This window comes from Oratosquilla oratoria, chromosome 11 (assembly GCF_046742065.1).
Source record: "Oratosquilla oratoria isolate Oo_2021 chromosome 11, ASM4674206v1, whole genome shotgun sequence".
In the NCBI taxonomy this organism is placed as follows: Eukaryota; Metazoa; Arthropoda; class Malacostraca; order Stomatopoda; family Squillidae; genus Oratosquilla; species Oratosquilla oratoria.
In genome coordinates, this window is record NC_134787.1 from 56,663,542 (window position 1) to 56,682,628 (window position 19,087).

A 19,087-nucleotide genomic window follows, 5' to 3' on the forward strand; every position below is an offset into this window, starting at 1 on the left:
AAAAAAAGATACGACATAAATTGCTGCATAAATGTATTTAAAATTAAAAACATGACTCATAATGTTATAATTTTTACTTACTGGTGTGTGATAAGGCTTTGTTAATTTAATTATAAGGTAAAACTAAAAATAGGTAATTATTTTTATTGAAGTAACTATGAGCAGTAAAAGTAAGATTATGTTGATTTCGGTTTGTGCATTTTATCTGAGAGTGTTGAAAAATAATGGATATCACTGTCACGTCCTGTATATGAAGATAATCAGTGAGATAAAAAAAAAAATAACAACAGTGGTGGCGGACGTACGAAGTTAACGACATTTTTGTAAATAATAGCCTCTTAGATCTGCTGGGAGCTATTTTCAAACAAATATTACCAATTTTACGTGTGCCGTGGCAAATTGCACGTCAGATTAAAAAATATATATAACTTAAGACAAAGTTTATCGTACCGAAAAAAATAAGTCTTCGATGCAAAATTATATTTTCGATACATTACATGGATTTGCCTATTGCTTGGTGCATTCAAATGAAAGTATATATCAGTATACGTCCATTGAAGTCGGTAGAAAATTATAAATTGCTTGGCTTGATACAATTATAGGCTGTTTTACGAATATCATCTGTGATTATAAATAGAGGCTCAAACAATGCTATATGCCGTTTGCAATCATGAAATTAATTGACTTAAATTTCAGACACAATAATGTACAACGATACACCTCTGTAAGGTTATAAAACCTGTCCCAAAAAGTATTTATTTTCCGGCAAGAATTACAAAATCTGGCGGTGTCTGGTATCAATTTGCTCATTGCGAAAGGTCCTATTGCTGTATCTCAATTTTAATCCTAATTCTACAGCTATCAGTTCACTAACTTAACTGAGACCGTAACCGCAGATGTCTATATCAATTTATAATAATAGCTTATTTACTTTAAAAAATACCTCTGTCGGGATTTATTCCCGTCATACCCCAAGGTTCCGTGCTCGCCCTATTTCTGTTTAATTTATTTATCAACTATCTTCCAGAATGTGCACAGAATAGTGAAATTAATATTACTATATGCGGACGATACAAAAGTGTTTAGAAAAATACGTAGCAGAAGTGATTGTGACGAAGTACAGGAAGATCTAAATAGGATAAGTGGTCGGCAAATTACGATTTCACCCCCAAAAAGTGTAATGTGATGAGAATTGGCAAGTCAGATATTAAAAGATACCAGTACATTGTGGACGAAGAACTCCATGAAATTAAGGTAGAGAAGATTCTGGGGGTTAAGATATATTGCGAGCTTTATTTCATCGAACACATAGCAGAAAATGTAAACACTACCATTCGAGGTTGGACTAATAAGGAGACCATTTATTAGATGAGATTACATTCAAGTTTCTATTTGTGGCACTGGTCCGACCGCTTCTCGAATGTGCTAACCAATCGTGGTGTCCCCACAAGAAAAGATGTGGAGGCTAGGGTTGCCAACCGTCATTTATTTCAAAGGACAGTCCTTTATTCAACTCTATTTGTCCTTGTCCTTTATTGAGATTTGAAATGACACCATTTGTCATTTATTTTGAAATAGTTTTGACTGGTAGTTCAATTTCCTACTCTCAAGATGCGATGATAGCAAAAGCGTTTACTTCTTGTAAGAGTGCAGACTCTGTCAACTCTGCATTCCGCAGACCAGGGTGTAAAATTAGCCTCATTTTATGTATAACTCAATTTTCCATTAAAAAAAAAGGCACTCATTTTGGGAAAACCAGAAAATCGTAAACTATGTTACTAAATATAAGAACCATCACCAAGAAAAAAGAAAAGAAAAACAATAGAGAAAGAAAGGATGTGCCGCTGGACGTTTGGAAAGGCAATACCTCCGCCTGTCAACTGAACTCACGAAGAACCAAAACAAATATGGCGTATTATACAAAAATATAATGATGAGACACTTCACAAAATCGAGCCGTAATTTGTTATAAATACCAGAAGAACAGTGAAATCTATGTGAGAAAACTTGTAATAGTAGTGCCAATATTTCATGTTATTAACAGATATTTGGAAAAACAGAATAGATTTCGATGAAATTCAACATTCGGCAAATTATCAAACCTAAGCTTCGTAGGCCATTCATTTCCCAAAGTTTCAGAAATTTGTAGTAGTAGAACATTTGAAGCTAGAAGGAAAGCTTAAATTAAAGATGGATGAACTTTTTGATGAAGTAGTATTAATTCAAAGAAACTTCGACACTATCAAAAGCTCTGAACTCTTCATAAGCTCAAAAACAACAACCAGAAAGTGGTATTTTATTTTGAAATCTATGGACTTTAAATGTATCAATGTTTTCAAAATAGTTTCTTTTGTACAATCAATTCCTGGAACATCATCTTATTGTGAGAGAGTTTTTAGTTTAATGTCATCTAAATGGCGAGATGAAAGGAACTGGTGCTTTGTTGAATTAAGAATGAACTTCTCATATATTTTAACATAAAAGATAGTTATTTGGAATTCGCTAAAAACAGCAAAGATGATACAAATTTTCTGAAGGCAGCAAAAAGCCAGGGCAAATATAGTTTTGAAGATTAGAATCCTTTGATCAAGGTAAGATAAATATCCTCTCATTCTTGTTTTTGTATTATCATTAGAGTTGCCAACCGTCCTTTATTTCAAAGGACAGTTCTTTATTCAGCTCTATTTGTCCTTGTCCTTTATTGAGATTTGAAATGACACTATTTGTCATTTATTTTGAAATAGTTTTGACTGGTAATTCAATTTCCTACTCTCAAGATGCGATGATAGCAAAAGCGTTTACTTCTTGTAAGAGTGCAGACTCTGTCAACTCTGCATTCTGCACAATACCAGACGCACAGAGCGGAAGACCGCAGACCAGGGTGTAAAATTAGCCTCATTTTATGTATAACTCAATTTTCCATTAAAAAAAGGCACTCATTTTGGGAAAACCAGAAAATCGTAAACTATGTTACTAAATATGAGAACCACCACCAAGAAAAAAGAAAAGAAAAACAATAGAGAAAGAAAGGATGTGCCGCTGGACATTTGGAAAGGCAATACCTCCGCCTGTCAACTGAACTCACGAAGAACCAAAACAAATATGGCGTATTATATAAAAATATAATGATGAGACACTTCACAAAATCGAGCCGTAATTTGTTAGAAGTACTAGAAGAACAGTGAAATCTATGTGAGAAAACTTGTAATAGTAGTGCCAATATTTCATGTTATTAACAGATATTTGGAAAAACAGAATAGCTTTCGATGAAATTCAGCATTCGGCAAATTATCAAACCTAAGCTTCGTAGGCCATTCATTTCCCAAAGTTTCAGAAACTTGTAGTAGTAGAACATTTGAAGCTAGAAGGAAAGCTTAAATTAAAGATGGATAAACTTTGTGATGAAGTAGTATTAATTCAAAGAAACTTCGACACTATCAAAAGCTCTGAACTCTTCATAAGCTCAAAACAACAATCAGAAAGTGGTATTTTATTTTGAAATCTATGGACTTTAAATGTATCAATGTTTTCAAAATAGTTTCTTTTGTACAATCAATTCCTGGAACATCATCTTATTGTGTGAGAGGTTTTAGTTTAATGTCATATAAATGGCGAGATGAAAGAAACTGACGCTCTGATGAATTAAGAATGAACTTCTCATACATTTTAACATAAAAGATAGTTATTTGGAATTCGCTAAAAACAGCAAAGATGATACAAATTTTCTGAAGGCAGCAAAAAGCCAGGGCAAATATAGTTTTGAAGATTAGAATCCTTTGATCAAGGTAAGATAAATATCCTCTCATTCTTGTTTTTGTATTATCATTAGAGTTGCCAACCGTCCTTTATTTCAAAGGACAGTCCTTTATTCAGCTCTATTTGTCCTTGTCCTTTATTGAGATTTGAAATGACACTATTTGTCCTTTATTTTGAAATCGTTTTGAGTGGTAGTTCAGTTTCCTACTCTCAAGATGTGATGATTGCAAAAGCGTTTACTTCTTGTAAGAGGGCAGACTGTCTACTCTGCATTCTGCACAATACCAGACGCACAGAGCGGCAGACCGCAGACCAGGGTGTAAAATTAGCCTCATTTATATATAACTAAATTTTCCATTATAAAAAAGGCACTCATTTTGGGAAAACCAGAAAATCGTAAACTATGTTACTAAATATGAGAACCACCACCAAGAAAAATTAAAAGAAAAATAATAGAGAAAGAAAGGATGTGCCGCTGGACATTTGGAAAGGCAATACCTCCGCCTGTCAACTGAACTCACGAAGAACCAAAACAAATATGGCGTATTATACAAAAATATAATGATGAGACACTTCACAAAATCGAGCCGTAATTTGTTATAAGTACTAGAAGAACAGTGAAATCTATGTGAGAAAACTTGTAATAGTAGTGCCAATATTTCATGTTATTAACAGATATTTGGAAAAACAGAATAGCTTTCGATGAAATTCAGCATTCGGCAAATTATCAAACCTAAGCTTCGTAGGCCATTCATTTCCCAAAGTTTCAGAAACTTGTAGAAGTAGTAGAACATTTGAAGCTAGAAGGAAAGCTTAAATTAAAGATGGATAAACTTTGTGATGAAGTAGTATTAATTCAAAGAAACTTCGACACTATCAAAAGCTCTGAACTTTTCATAAGCTCAAAACAACAACCAGAAAGTGGTATTTTATTTTGAAATCTATTGACTTTAAATGTATCAATGTTTTCAAAATAGTTTCTTTTGTACAATCAATTCCTGGAACATCATCTTATTGTGTGAGAGGTTTTAGTTTAATGTCATATAAATGGCGAGATGAAAGAAACTGACGCTCTGATGAATTAAGAATGAACTTCTCATACATTTTAACATAAAAGATAGTTATTTGGAATTCGCTAAAAACAGCAAAGATGATACAAATTTTCTGAAGGCAGCAAAAAGCCAGAGCAAATATAGTTTTAAAGTTCAGAATCCTTTGAGCAAGGTAAAATAAATGTCCTCTCATTCTTGTTTTTATATTATCATTTAGGTAAGAGAAATGTAATTTTGAACTGCCTTTAATATTGGCATCTATTATGATCTATAGCCACTTCACTTAAATAAATATCAGTAAAGTTTTTATGTAATTTATTGTAGCTTAACAGAGTTGGCAACCCTAGTGTAGGCATTTGAACAAGTTCAAAGAAGAGCTACAAAGCTACTCTCTTCAATGAAAGATTTATCCTATCAAGAAAGGCTGAGGAAACTGAACCTCCCAACCTGCCCCTATTATTCAGCAAAAGTTATGCAGAGTTGATGACACAGACTCAACAGCCTCTTCCAGAAATCTACTATGCTACTATGTAAATATGATACTTAGAATTTTTCACGAAATTTCAACACATAATCAACAATATTGGGTGTGCTTTGTAACTTTGTATGTCACAAAATAATGAAGATAACGACGATATTGAATATTCTAAATGAAGATTTTGAATAGCTGTAATTTTTCAAACTTATAAACACGAATGTAATCATTCACTTTCTGCATAAAATATGTCATTCAATCTTTCGTGATGTATTATACTTGCAGCGTTTGTGTTTTCATACTATACCTGATATTTGCTTTTCCGTTCCGATTAAAATTTGAATTATGAATGACAGCACAGAGCAAAAGTTACAGTGAGGTCATATATCAATAATACTTTTGTAAAAACAGGCTTTATTCTTTGTTTGAAATTATTTAATTATTTATCTTTAAATAGATGTAACAATATTTAGATACAGCACGGCTTAATTCAATAGGTCAACAAATTATCTACATTGTTGGCCCACACCAAAATGGCCGAGTCGGTAAGTCAGTATTCCAGTATAATAAGTTTACCATGGCTACAGATATTTACTCGTTCTTCTGAGCAGTGTGTGATGGAATATATTGTTTATAGTTTCGGTAGACCAGTTTATTGATTATGCTAAATAACCAGGTATAAGTCAAATGTACATTGTCAACAAATGCTTGGAGTGTTAGATATCTCGGTGAAGAGTAGCATCTTTCCTGTTTTGGTTCGTAATCAAGGACAGTGTCATACCAATGGACTATGGCATAATTGCGGTCAATTACATTGAAAATGGATATCGGTAGGGGTAAAAATATTTATTTGTCTCAGTTTAGAAATCGCAGTGTCCTCAGACCGAAGTCAGAATAATTTTCGATGAACTGTTGCGTTACCTTTCGCTTTAGTTGGATTTTTTTTTTTACGGTACAAACCACTTTCGCTGTAATGGATGATGAAATATAGTAACTGCCAGAAGGGAGATTGCCAATTTTATCTATCTTCTTATTTGCCATCCCATGCATCCATATTGATTCTCAGGATTCTGCATCTGAGAAATGGTAAATAGCTTGGGAAAAATTACTAGTGAATGCACACAAACACAAGACTGATATACAGTAAGGTTTGATTTGAAACTAGCTCTCATACACAAGACCTGATAACCATTGCCTCAATTTTCACAAACTGGAAAATCTAAAGCATCATTCAAATTAATAAGATAGTCCATGGCCATGGGCCCTCAGGTCACTGTTAGTGTTACAAAACTTTGAACTGTTATATTGGTGTGGGATTGTTTTTGTGTCGGTAGTCTTTTTGTTAGTTCACCATGGGTGAAAAGATATAAGAAATATAGTTGATGTAGTCCAGAGACAGCATCCAAGGCCTGCATCTCTAAATGGAGATGAAGGGTCTGACAAGTTTGCATTAAAAACATTAATAAGAAGACTTGGTGTTATTCCAGTAATACTCAAACACACTTGTCATTTCTTTATTTTATTTATCTATTTATTTATTTTTATTTTTTTCTGTGGAGTGGATACATTAGAAACATAAATTTCATGTTAATACGTGTTTGTATGGTTCAGGAGTTTTACAGAAGACCCTTTTTGTGTCATCCAAACAAGTTTTAAAAAGAATTATAATGAAAATACGAATCAGTTGTAGAATTTCCATACACACAACTCGACAGTGCAGTGTTAGTGTTTGCAACTGGTAACTCAGCTGTCCGAGTGCAAATCCCGCCCAGGGCTGAAATAATTTCAGTATTTCTGCATTGTGAGCTGTTACTCCAACTCTCATTGGCGGGGAGTTGGGTGTATGTGTCAGGTCACAGCATTACCCGTAGATCGGTCATACATGAACCTAAAGCTCTCATCTGGGAGGGTAGTAGTTGCTGATCATGAGCCCAACACATGATTCAAGACCATAGTGAATTACATACCAATCAATAAAGTTCCAAGCTCTTAAAGCTCTCATCTGAGAGGGTAGTAGTTGCTGATCATGAGCCCAACACATGATTCAAGCCCATAGTGAATTACATACCAATCAATAAAGTTCCAAAGTGCTCTGCCATTGCTGTGCACTGTCACTTAGGTCATGGTAAAAACAAATTATTACTCAGTTTACAGTTTGGGAGCATTAATGGTTAGGTCAGGTTACTATCACCATCATTAATGATCAGGCACACATTGTCACTCAGATCATAAGAAAAAAATTACTCAATTTACAGTTTGGGAGCATTAATGGTAGTGATAGTAACCTAACCTAACCATTTATGCTCCCAAACCACAAATTGTGTCAGTGTAGAGCAATGGCGGAGCACTTCGGACCTTTATCAATCGGTGTGTGTGTGTGGGGGGGGGGTCTACAATTGGTTCAAAAGTGTTTTTATAATAGTATGGAAAGAGGAGCATAGCCCAAAGAGAAAGAGCTATGAAAGACAAAATAGGAAATAGTAAAAGTAGTTGGCTAATTATACTAGTATACAAGAAGAAGTAGAAGTTATTTGGTTAGGCAAGTATGTATCAGGACATGGAAGGGCATATCTAGTGAAGTATGATTAAAATCCCAGAGTGGAATGAATGATATAAGCAGAAAATATAAATTTACCCAGTGTTATAGCTCTAGCAAAAGACCCGTATCTCCCAGGTAACTGGTAATAGCCACTTGATTGGCCCATAAGTCTCCCAACGAAGAACTATTGTTTTGCAGTCTGGGTATAGACTGCTGGAGCATGGTGTCGGGTCGCATGATTTATATTTATGCCGCTATGTTGGAGGACAAACTATGAGTGAGAAAAGAGAGATTAAAGAGATTGTTGTAGAATTGTAGTTACAGTGCACTTTGTGCAGTCATAGTATGCTCAGAGTGGGGCGTGTTGAAAAGAAATGTCAGTACTGGAGGAAAAAAGCTTTATTTATACCGGAGTAGATGGATTAGTTAGGTATGATATTGATTTGGTAATTGGTTACTGTCCTGGAATAACTTTGAATTAGGCAAAATTCTTCACCAGAAAAAGGACACTCGTATAATTAAATGAAATTGTCTATTGCTGATTAGAAATTTTAATAAATTCATACTCCTTGACAAAGACTAAAAAGTATATGTAAGCAGAACATCAAAAACTGAGTAGCTTGTTCTGACCTGAGAATGCCATTTGAGGACCTACAGTTCTTTGGGACTAGATGAACAGTCTCCTCACAATCAGTAGATCACAATTAGCAGCTTGCCTGTCCATACAGTAAAATTCTTCCTCTGTCTAAGAGAAAATGTTCCCCTTGATATTTAGAAGTTTAGTCTTCCTTAAGACTCTTGCTGTTTTATTCTGGTTCATATCACTTAAACTAAGAATTCAATTCGACAACAATGAAGCTTCATTACCAGATATTGTAGAATATATTTTAAACCTTGTGGCCTCTTACGTATGAAAAACAGGAAATCATTAGATTTTTCTCACTCACTGTGTCTCCTCTAGCATGGCAGTGAATTTATTTAAGATTACATCACTCACAGCAGTTTCTTGTAAGGGTAGGAAAGTGTTTGGTGCCTTCTTTCTGGTGATTACATCCAGGGTAGTTTGTTTTCTGTGAACGGGCCTTTCCTTTATTGTTATTACTTTGGTCCTGAATAGTGATGTGAATGTAATCATGCTAGTATGGTTCTTACTTCTCTTGGGAGGGAATTTTCTGTGGAGCTAATATCTGAGGGGGCTTGCTGGAGTTTGGTGCTCTGTCTTGAAGTACATGTGTGATCCAAGTGTGAATTTGTTTTTGTATAAATGTATTGTGTGGTACAGGTGGAAGGTTGTTGTAGATGATTTGAGTAGTATGTTCTTGAAGATTTTCTTCTTTTTCTTATTTAGAGGTGGGGGAATAGGGCTGAGGGTTCACTGTGTACCTACCATTTTCATGTGATATTCTGTGGGATGGATTTTGGTTTCTGTAGGCTATGCATTGTTATTGTCATTTTCATTCCTATAGTATATGTAGTTGGTGTCTTTATTGGTATATTTGCTTTGCTGCATTGCTTCTGACCTGAGCATTGAGCAGGATACAGGGATGACCCTTCATCCACAAGGAGCTAAGAAAGGATGGTGGATGGGAGTGGAGTGAGCGGAAGCCTTTGACTTGCCTACCTCCATATTCAGAGGGAAGATGCCAGTGGTATATAGATTAGAATTTTGCTTAGGAGTTATGGTCAGGTGTGGTTCTCAAAAAACATCAAGACTGTTTGAAGATTGTAATTAGAATCTGTGCCTGCTGACCAAAGCATGTGTTTTCTATTGATCTTAGTATGTTTTAATTTTCTTCTTGATTTTCACTGCTGTCAGGTCTTTGATGTGTGGGCTGCACATGAGTATCAAAAGCAAGGCCCAGGATTCTCTCTCCTTCTTTCTCTCTCTTTCTATATGGTATATATATATATATATATATATATTCACGTATATTAACTAGCTCTACTTCTGGGACTACTTCTACCATTGGGTGTGCAACTGGTTACAAGGCAGTGGCACCAAGGCACCCAAACAAGGGGATGGGGGTGCATAGGCATGTGGGGCAGCAATTTGAGCTTGGACTTGCCACCCACAAAACTTACAAAATAATGATAATGAAAAAGAGGTCAAAGAAACCCTGAATATTTTACCGTAATTGATCATTTTTGCTTTAGAATCAACAAAATATGAAATATTTTCCTTTATCCTTTATGCAATAGGGACATCAAATACATATTTTAAAATCTGTCCAACTATTTGACAAGCCAATAGCTAAAATGTCTACAGGAAAAAATTATAGTTTTATTCAAAATATCTACATTTTCTTTTTTATTTGCTTGCCCAGATTCAGTTGATTTGCGGTTTTGGCAGAGGTGGGAAGTGGTGATGGGGTGGGGGGTGTCACTGAAAACTTTGCCCTGGGGCGGCACTTAGGCATGTAAGGACTCTGGATGGCTCTGTCATTGTACTGTGTAGAATGTAGAAAAGGAATGTTCTGGAACTTCACAACCATTCCCCTCTATGTCAGCTTGCATGGTACAGTATGTAGTCTTAATTTCATCAAGTCTTATTCAGGACAGCCATCCAACAAGTGTGTGAAGTTTCAACATGTATTAACTAGCTCTGCCACAGGAACTCAAACCGTATCATCGCTCTGAATCAGAGTTAGGCAGCATTATTTTGTGATTGGATGCTGTTTCCACTGAAGAATGCCAACCACTTTAACTTATAACATCCCTCCTTTCTGCTAAACCCCTAAAACCTGTTATCACGTCTATGACTGCATTTCTTAGGTGTGATACTGTCCATATGGATGAAGTCCTGGCTATATAATACAATATTCTTTTTCAATTTCATCTGTACTCCATTCATAAATGTAATTGTCCATTACCTTGTCACATTTTGTAACTCCATATACAGCTATCAAACATCCTGTTTGCATTCCCTGCATGTGATTTTTATCTTCCATTTATCACCTAGTTCTTCCACACAAGGGACCAATGATGAGTACCTACAAGCGGTAGTTTTGCAACATAGATGGGCAGGGAGAATCATCTTTCTGTTGGCCGTTTTCAAAACCCATCAACCTCCTCTGGATTAACACTTGTCTGGACCTGGCCCAAGATATCTCAACTTCATTTTAATTTTTCCACCTTTTCACACCTGGATAGCTGCCATTTGACAACCGCTCCCTTCCTCCTACTATTTTCAGCCAGTGACAGAAATAGTCCCATACTAATACAAGCAGATAACAGTCCAAAGTTGCCTCCTGGGCAGATCTCTAGGAGGGTGTAAGGACTGGTACCAGCCATTGTGGGGCTGTGGTGTTCCAGCCAGTGAAACTCAAGGCAATTGATTATTACTGCTATTTACTCCCACAGTTAACAGTCTGCATAATAATTGCTTCATACATTCTGTTGTGATATCATCATAACATTTTTTTATCTAAGATGTAATAGAATATTTTTCAAGACATTTCAGTATGATGTCTGCATTAATTTGACCTATATAGATGATAATAGAAGCTGTATAGATTTCACCTTATAAGTGAACTCCTTCAGCAATGATGCACTTCGAAGAATATGTTCTGACTAATACTAGATTTCATATAGCAGAGAGCATTCCTCATTGTCACAATGGGATTAAGATGCCTTCAACATCTTCACCAGTGCAGTAAATCTTTCAACATCGTGTCCTTTTTCATTATGCCTAGTAATTTTACTCAACTGAGGGAATAAGATTGTTCTTCCCAGTTTATACATGCAGATAATTCCTCGAAAGGATATTTGGATGATTGAAGTTAATTTTATAATTTCAATTTTTCTTGTCCACAGTATGGAGGAGAAGGCTGTGCAGGAGGGGACAGTGATGATGAATTGGCTGAGCTTCGAATTCAAGCACTACTTACCAAGCGTACTAATGAAGCAGAGATTTCCCCCTCCCACGCACCTCTCTCTCCACATTCTGCTCAGTCTTCATTCTGCAACACAATGCATCAGCAACCAACGATTCCAAGATATCCATCACAACCTCATCATGTAAGAATTTTTTTTTATTTGTTGGGCAGCTCAACAGAAGGTGCATTTTACCATTTAGGTGGCAAATAAGACTTACTCAATTTCACACACACACACACACACACTCTCTCTCTCTCTCTCTCTCTCTCTCTCTCTCTCTCTCTCTCTCTCTCTCTCCTCTATCTCTCTCTCATATCATATTTAGATTCTAATTCATGCATTGTTCAGCTTGGGTTATATCATCATAAGTTATTCCAAGTATTTATGTATCTATATAGAAAATGTATTTCTTCATTTATTTTTATTTATTTATTTTTTCATGACCTCTTAAAGCCTTGCTATCCCTAATCAAGAGATCTCATCTGTCATAGTATCCCCTTTAGTGACCTGAATACTGTAATCATATATCCTCTTTCTCTTCAATCTTTCAAAATTGGCAGACCCAGTACTTTTAGTATCTCCTCACGTGGCTTCTCGGCAATGCTGGGAGCCAGTATAGTTGCTGCCCATTGTATTCTCTCAATCTTGGAGATCATGCCACTAACATTCTTGTCTTGGACAGAACTGGGTTCTAATATTCTCTCATGATCCATATAGTGGGAAAGCCTTATGTCCTCCACGCTGATACATCTCAGGTGATATGTTGTCTTCTATTAGCATTCCTAAATCTTTCTCCTTTTATAATGGATTTGCTTTCCAAGGAATAGTTTAAAGAGAGTTTTGTTCAGCTATTGTCCATTTTCAGTACTTTGCATTTTTTGGCTTTGAAATTAGTTGGTTCCGTGCAAAAGTAATGTCTAAATCTATATACAAAACTATTGTCCTCTTTTTTTACGTTGCACTGTTGTTTTGGTGATTATTTTTAGTCTTGTGCCAACTGCTTCGTAGGTTGGTAGAGGATTTATTTGCTTCGTTGCTGGTGGGGGAGGATTTATTAATTGTTGAAAGTGCTTTAAACAAACATGTTACTTTGTTTGTTAGACATTTGTCTTTCAGTCTGTAACATTGTCACAGACATTTGGGCCTCTTGCTTTGATCATAACCGTACTATGGTACCTTATAAAGAGGATTCCAAGGATAAACCCTGTAAGTTTTCTTGAGCAAGGTCACACTGATGTAAAATGCGATTTTCATTGAAGGGTCCAATACATCTAAAGTTGTGCTTGTTACATCAGTTGGACTAATGTTTATGATCGTTTCTCCAAATTGATAAAGTGTGTCTTCTCTTATGTTTCTTGACATCTTAATGTGCCATGTAGCATACCCTGAAACTCTTCGATACCTTTGACACCTGCTCTCGCTCAGCAGGATTTATTTGTTTTGTTGATTGATTTTTTCTCTCGTTACTTTTCTTTTCTTTTCTTTTCTTTGTTGCTACAATGCAATACACAACACCATCCCAGTACCCAGCCTAGCCACACACATAAACATAAACACACAGTTCATTGAAAGGGGTAGATAAAACTGACATATGATCACTTGATCTGGAACAAGAGAATTGAGGGCATGGAAAAAAAAAGCTGTCTAAAGGATGTCAAGAAACAGAATTGTCCAAATAAAATTCAGGAATAAGTTAGAAGCTTAAGTAGCCCAAGCTAAAACCATGAGCAAAACCCAACCAACAACAGCAATAATATTCCACTCATTGCCATGCTTCATTTCTCATTCTGTCTATTCTTGAAACACCTGTTATACTTCTCAAACATATGACAAGTTGACCTACTTTAACATCTACCTTGACAAAAGTTGAGTTTCGTGGGTTTTAAAAGTAGGACTGCATTGGTTTGAAGTTATATATATTGGACATAACCATCAGAACTTAATTAATTTTTTCTTGAACATTTTTTTTAATATAGTTCTCAACTGCTTGTGATTTGATAGTAGACTCAGGATTTATAGGATCAAAATATTCACTGATGTTGCTGTACTTAGTATTTGATTCTTATGAAGCTGTTTATGATAAGATTTCTCAATTTTATCTTAGATATTCTGTATAGTATTCATTAAATGTATATTAAGTAATTTTCAAGTCACTCTCATTAGGGGGATTTTAGAAATTTATCATGAAAATAGGGGGAAATTGTTGTTCAATTTATTGGGTGGGAGAATCAGACTGAGTGAAATTATTGGTGATGTTTGCAGTGAATGTTTGTGTCCACTTTTAACTAAATTTTATTATAATATTTTTCAGAGATTCAGAAGTAACCCAATGAACAGTAATATAGTGGTGTTGACCACAGGAGACAGTGGAGGTGACTATGGACAGTCTCAAGATTATGGACATATGCACGACTATGGAAATAGAGGAAGAGGACGGGGAAGAGGAAGAGGCAGAGGTCGAGGCTTCAGGGGAAGAAGAAGAGGTAGAGGAGGATATGATAATAACCAAATGATACCAATGAAAACTGAAGAAAATGTATTAGTTTTGCCACAAGACAAGTTCAAGAAAACTTCTACACCAGAAATTGATAAGAAAAAAGAAAAGAGAAGTGCAAGGTGGCAAAGACTTGAAGAATCGGGAAGTGAAACTGACAGTGAAGATAGTGAATCTGATAGTGATAGTAGTAGTGGTAGCAGTGGAAGTAGTGACAGTTCAGATAGTTCCGATTCAGAAACTGAGAGTAATGAAAGTATCAGGCAGAGGTCGAAAAATCAACAGATATCCAGCAATGATAATAAAGGAAAGGTTCCACAGCGACACAATTTACCCCCACAAAGGTCTCCAGGCCGGTCATGCAGAAGTCCATCTCCACATGGGAGAGACAGGCCCAGCATTCAGTCCTCAAAGGAACGAGGGCAGTCACCAGGCAACAGGGACTATTCAAGTCCACGTAAAGGGCAGAGTCCTGTTAGAGGTAACAGTCCATATAGGCAAAGGCGGTCTAGAAGTCCGCCTCCTTTATCGCACTCCTATTCTAAAGGTCAGGGTTCTAATGCAGCTTCTAGTAGTCCACTGTTCTCAGGTCAAGGCAGTGCTAAGAGTCCCTTTAGGAAATCATCAAGAACCCCTCCAAGAAGGATTTCACGAAGTCCTTTTTCTAGGAGACGCTCCAGGAGCCCTAGAAGATACTCTCGAAGTCCTTCTCCAAAATACGGAGGAAGCCCACATGCCAGAAGAAAATTTAGTCCAGGTATGATGCGAAGTCCAGTAAGAAGATCCAGATCGCCAGGAAGAAGGTCAAGATCACCAAGGCATTCAAGAAGTCCTCCTTATGCAAGAAGGTCAAGAAGTCCTATGCCTCGGAGATCAAGAAGCCCTTTTCTCAGAAGATCGAGAAGTCCCATGCCAAGAAGGTCAAGGAGCCCAGGCCCAGGACACTCAAGAACTCCACCACTCAGAAGGTTTTCAAGGAGTCCACCTCATGGTAGAGGTGCACAAAGCCCATCCAGAGGTCCACCACCCAGAAGGCATTCTCGGAGTCCACCTCACAAATTGGGACAGAGTCCAGGAAGGAGGTATTCTCGAAGTCCGCCACCTAGAAGACACTCTAGAAGTCCTTTGCCAAGACATAGGAGTCCTTACAGAACTTCAATTAGTCCACCCAGAAGATTTTCTAGAACACCACCCCGTAGAAGGATATCAGTTTCTCCATCATCCAGAAGATTCTCCAGAAGTCCTTCACAACGATCTTTGCACAGAAGAACTTCAAGAAGCCCAGTAAGGAGAAACTCTAGGTCACCTCATAGACCTCTTCTGTCTCAGAATGTTGCAGGTGGTTCCATGCCATCTCATATGGATAATCTCTTGTCTGGGCGGCCCCACAGTCCAAATAGGAGACCATACAGCCCACAGGGGCACATTGATCCATGGGTAAATAATGCACCTGGGAGAGAGAATCCTCCACATGCATCTCTTCATACCCATGCAAATGAACGTTTGCATGGTCCTCCACGTGGACCACCTCATAATGCATCACGTGGACCTCCACAGTCTCCTCCACATGGTCCACCCCATCTTCAAGTACACACTATGCCACCTAATCGTCCACATGGCCTTTCACTTAATGTACCACCGGGTCCTCCACATGACCTTCGTGGATCTCTTCAAGATCGTCTCCACAATCCCTCTCAAGGACCTCCGCATATCCATCAACACATCCCTCCACATGGACCTCCTCATGGGCCACCACATGGACCTCCCCATGGGCCACCACATGGACCTCCCCATGGGCCACCACATGGACCTCCACATGGACCCCCACATGGGCCTCCACATGGACCTGCTCAAGATCCAGTGCATGGACGACATGGTCTACCACCTCCTCAAGGGCCTCTGCTTGGACCTCCACAAGGTGCTCCACATAACCGTCAACATGGCCCCCCACATGGTCCTCCCCATGGTCATGGACCTCCTGGAAATGGAGGAAGAGGTCATGGACCTCCTGGAAACACAGGAAGAGGTCATGGTCCTCCTGGAAACACTGGGAGAGGTCGTGGATCATCTGGAAGAGGAGGGAGAGGAATGCCAGGTAACAGGAGGCATAGCCCTCGACCAGGGCGTAGGTCTCCTGGCAGACAATGGCCAAGAAGTCCCGAAAGACCAGAAAGTCCATATGGTAGGTCCCAGAACCCATGGGCTTCTGAGGGCGTGGGTGCTCAGCCACCACCCTTTGGAAACCAACAGGGCAGAAGAGGTATGAGAAGCCCAGATAGGGCAGGAATGAATAATTATCCTCCAGGCCATGGGAGAGGACATTTTTCACCTCCATATAGTAGAGGACAACCAGGAAATGGCCAGCCTTTGCCATCATATGATGAAGGAAATTCACAAGGCTGGATGTCTCCACGGGCACATGCACAAGGACCTTGGCAAGCAGGTGGCCCCCCACAACCTAATAATTGGTCTCCCAGACAAAGTCGTGGTATGCAGTCTCCACATAGGTCACCAGGCAGGGGAAGAGGACGCCATTGGTCTCCACAAAGACCTGGAAATCACTGGAGTGGATCACAAGGACAAAGGAATCAGGTTACTCCTTATCAGCATGCTCCACGGTCCCCTTCATTCCACCAAAGATCAAAGTCTCCGCCTGAAATGGGTCGAAATCATAGAACGCCTCCAAGAATGAGGAGAGGCTCTCTTTCACCACATAGAATGTTACCCTCTACTTCTCCACATAATTACCCAAGGGATTACAGGTCACCAGGCAGGAGGGTTAATTCACCAGGCCGAAGGGGACCTCAAACACCACCACCCCCTGTGTCCCGCGGTAGGTCTCCAGGCTTCAAGGGGCAACCTAATGCTTTCCCAATGACAAGCACGAGTAGACCTAGCAGGTCAAAATCCCCAGGAAGGAATAGATCCATGTCCCCAAGTCATGGGAGAAATACATCGAGAGGAAATATAAAGGACCGGCTTGGACCTCGCCAAGATGAAGGAGAAGGAGGACGAATGAAATCTAGTTTATCACCATATAATGAAAATAGCTTACGTACACCAAGTTTAAGCCCAACTCCTCCAAGAGAAGATGCCGGCTGGAGCCAGGGTGATGAGTTAGAGAAAGGTCCTTTAAGAACAATCCAACCCAGCAGAGAGACCAGTGCTAGGTCTGATAAAAGATCAGCACAAGGTTCACCCACAAGACACAGGTCACCTGTACCAGCTGACAACAGACGTGGACTGAAAGATGGTAGGAAAAGTCCAGGGAGAGAAAATATTCTAAGAAGTCAAGACAAAGACAAAAACTTTACCTCAGATAGTCAAGAAAGAAATTCAAGACGGTCACCCACTGACAGTAAAAAAATGTTCAAAGGAAGATCGCCAAGACCTCAGGAAGCAATGAGAGTACCTTCACCAAGAAGTAAAGAAAATTCAAGCAACAGCAGGCAGGAATTAGGAAGAGGTCATTCTCCAAGACCGTCTCAGGGGTCTCGTGGCTCTTCCCCAAAAGTCAGTAGGTCTAGAGCTTCTTCTCCAAAGGATTCCCAGAGTTTACGTGGAAGGTCTCCAAGGTTTTCCAGTGCTGCATCTTCAAGAAACAGCAAAGTTGAAACAGCAAGGAGGATGTCACCTAGAACGTCACATGGTGTGAGGGAACGAAGCCCATCCACTAGAGGCGCACAACGGTCACCAAAGCTGCATGATTCAAAGGGTAGTCAGGACGAGCGTGGGCAGCACAGGCGTAACAGCCCAGCAGGAGACAGAAAAATGGAAAGATCTCCAGGAGAGAAGAGACGAGAAACTCCAGCACGTGTCTCAGATAGGCGATGGGAAAGATCCCCTAACCCTTCAGCAGACAGAAGACGTGATAGATCTCCAGGGTCTTCATTGGAAAAAAGACAAGAAAAATCACCCAGCACAGTCATGGACAGGAGAAGAGAAAAATCTCCTGTTTCAGTTGGGGAAAGGAAACAAGAAAAATCTCAACATGGAATTGCAGATGGAAGACAGGAAAGATCAGCAGGAAGTAGACAAATAAGCTCAGGGCGCTCTCCTTACAGGCACAGTAATGTGGAGATACGAGATAGAAGTAGTAATGGAAAGGAAGGAAGAGAGGCAAGATCAAGAGATAAGATTGAGAAGAAAGATGAAAGAATGGAGAGAAGGGATGAAAGAACAGGAAGGTATGAAGAAAGGATTGATAGAAGGGAAGGAAGGAGTAATAGAAAGGAGGATAGGGATGATAGAAAGGAGTCACAGACAGATAAGAAGGATTTGAAAATGGAACAAAAGGAAGAAAGGATAGAAAGAAAAGAGAGATCAGAAAGAAGAGAGAGGACAGAAGGTCAGTCAGAAGGGCACCATAATGTAGACAGAGACAGAAGACACAATAGCCCAGAATGGAAGAAATTGGAAGTTCGTAAGAAGAAGTATGAAATGGCTGACCCAGGCTCATCAAGTCAGCTCAAAAAGTCGAGACTTGATGCAACCAAACAGCTCCATGAGGAGGAAGAGGAAGAAAGCAAAGAAGGGGGAAAGAAGAGGGAGAAAAAGAAGAAAAAGAGGAAAGAAAAGGATGAAGATGACTCAGACGATGACCTCTCTTCAGAGAAGAAGAAGAAAAAGAAAAAGAGAAGGAAGGAAACAAAGAAGAAGAAAAAGAAGAAGCATAAGCAGGACTCAAGTGAAAGTGATGAGGAACCTGAAAGAGGTGAGTGGATTGATTTTTGCTTTTACATTTGCTGCCCCTCCTGTCTACTGCTCCCTTAACCCTATTCTTTACCACTTCTGTGTCTTCTCTTATTCCCATGTAGTTGGGAAGAAAGAAATCCCACCTCTGTGTTTCCATGCTTGTCATAAAAGATAACTAAGTAGGACAGAGTGAAAAGACG

The 19,087-nt window shown here is 38.6% G+C and overlaps 1 protein-coding gene across 8 annotated transcripts in view; it reads left to right on the plus strand.

Annotated features, from left to right (window-relative positions):
• Positions 1-5,787: 5,787 nt before the first annotated feature.
• LOC143029839 (uncharacterized) overlaps positions 5,788-19,087 on the plus strand; it is a 41,271-nt gene continuing 27,971 nt past the window's right edge. For 4 of the 8 annotated variants that reach the window (XM_076192928.1, XM_076192929.1, XM_076192932.1 and 1 more), the window contains exons 1-3: positions 10,238-10,342; positions 11,636-11,839; positions 14,010-18,906. In XM_076192928.1, coding sequence (XP_076049043.1) covers positions 10,253-10,342; positions 11,636-11,839; positions 14,010-18,906 — 5,191 coding nt within the window. In that variant the 5' untranslated portion in view covers positions 10,238-10,252. Of the gene's footprint in view, positions 5,829-5,857; positions 5,960-6,221; positions 6,370-10,228; positions 10,343-11,635; positions 11,840-14,009; positions 18,907-19,087 lie in introns of those variants that run through there. The other 4 variants (XM_076192935.1, XM_076192933.1, XM_076192936.1 and 1 more) reach the window with 4 other exon arrangements.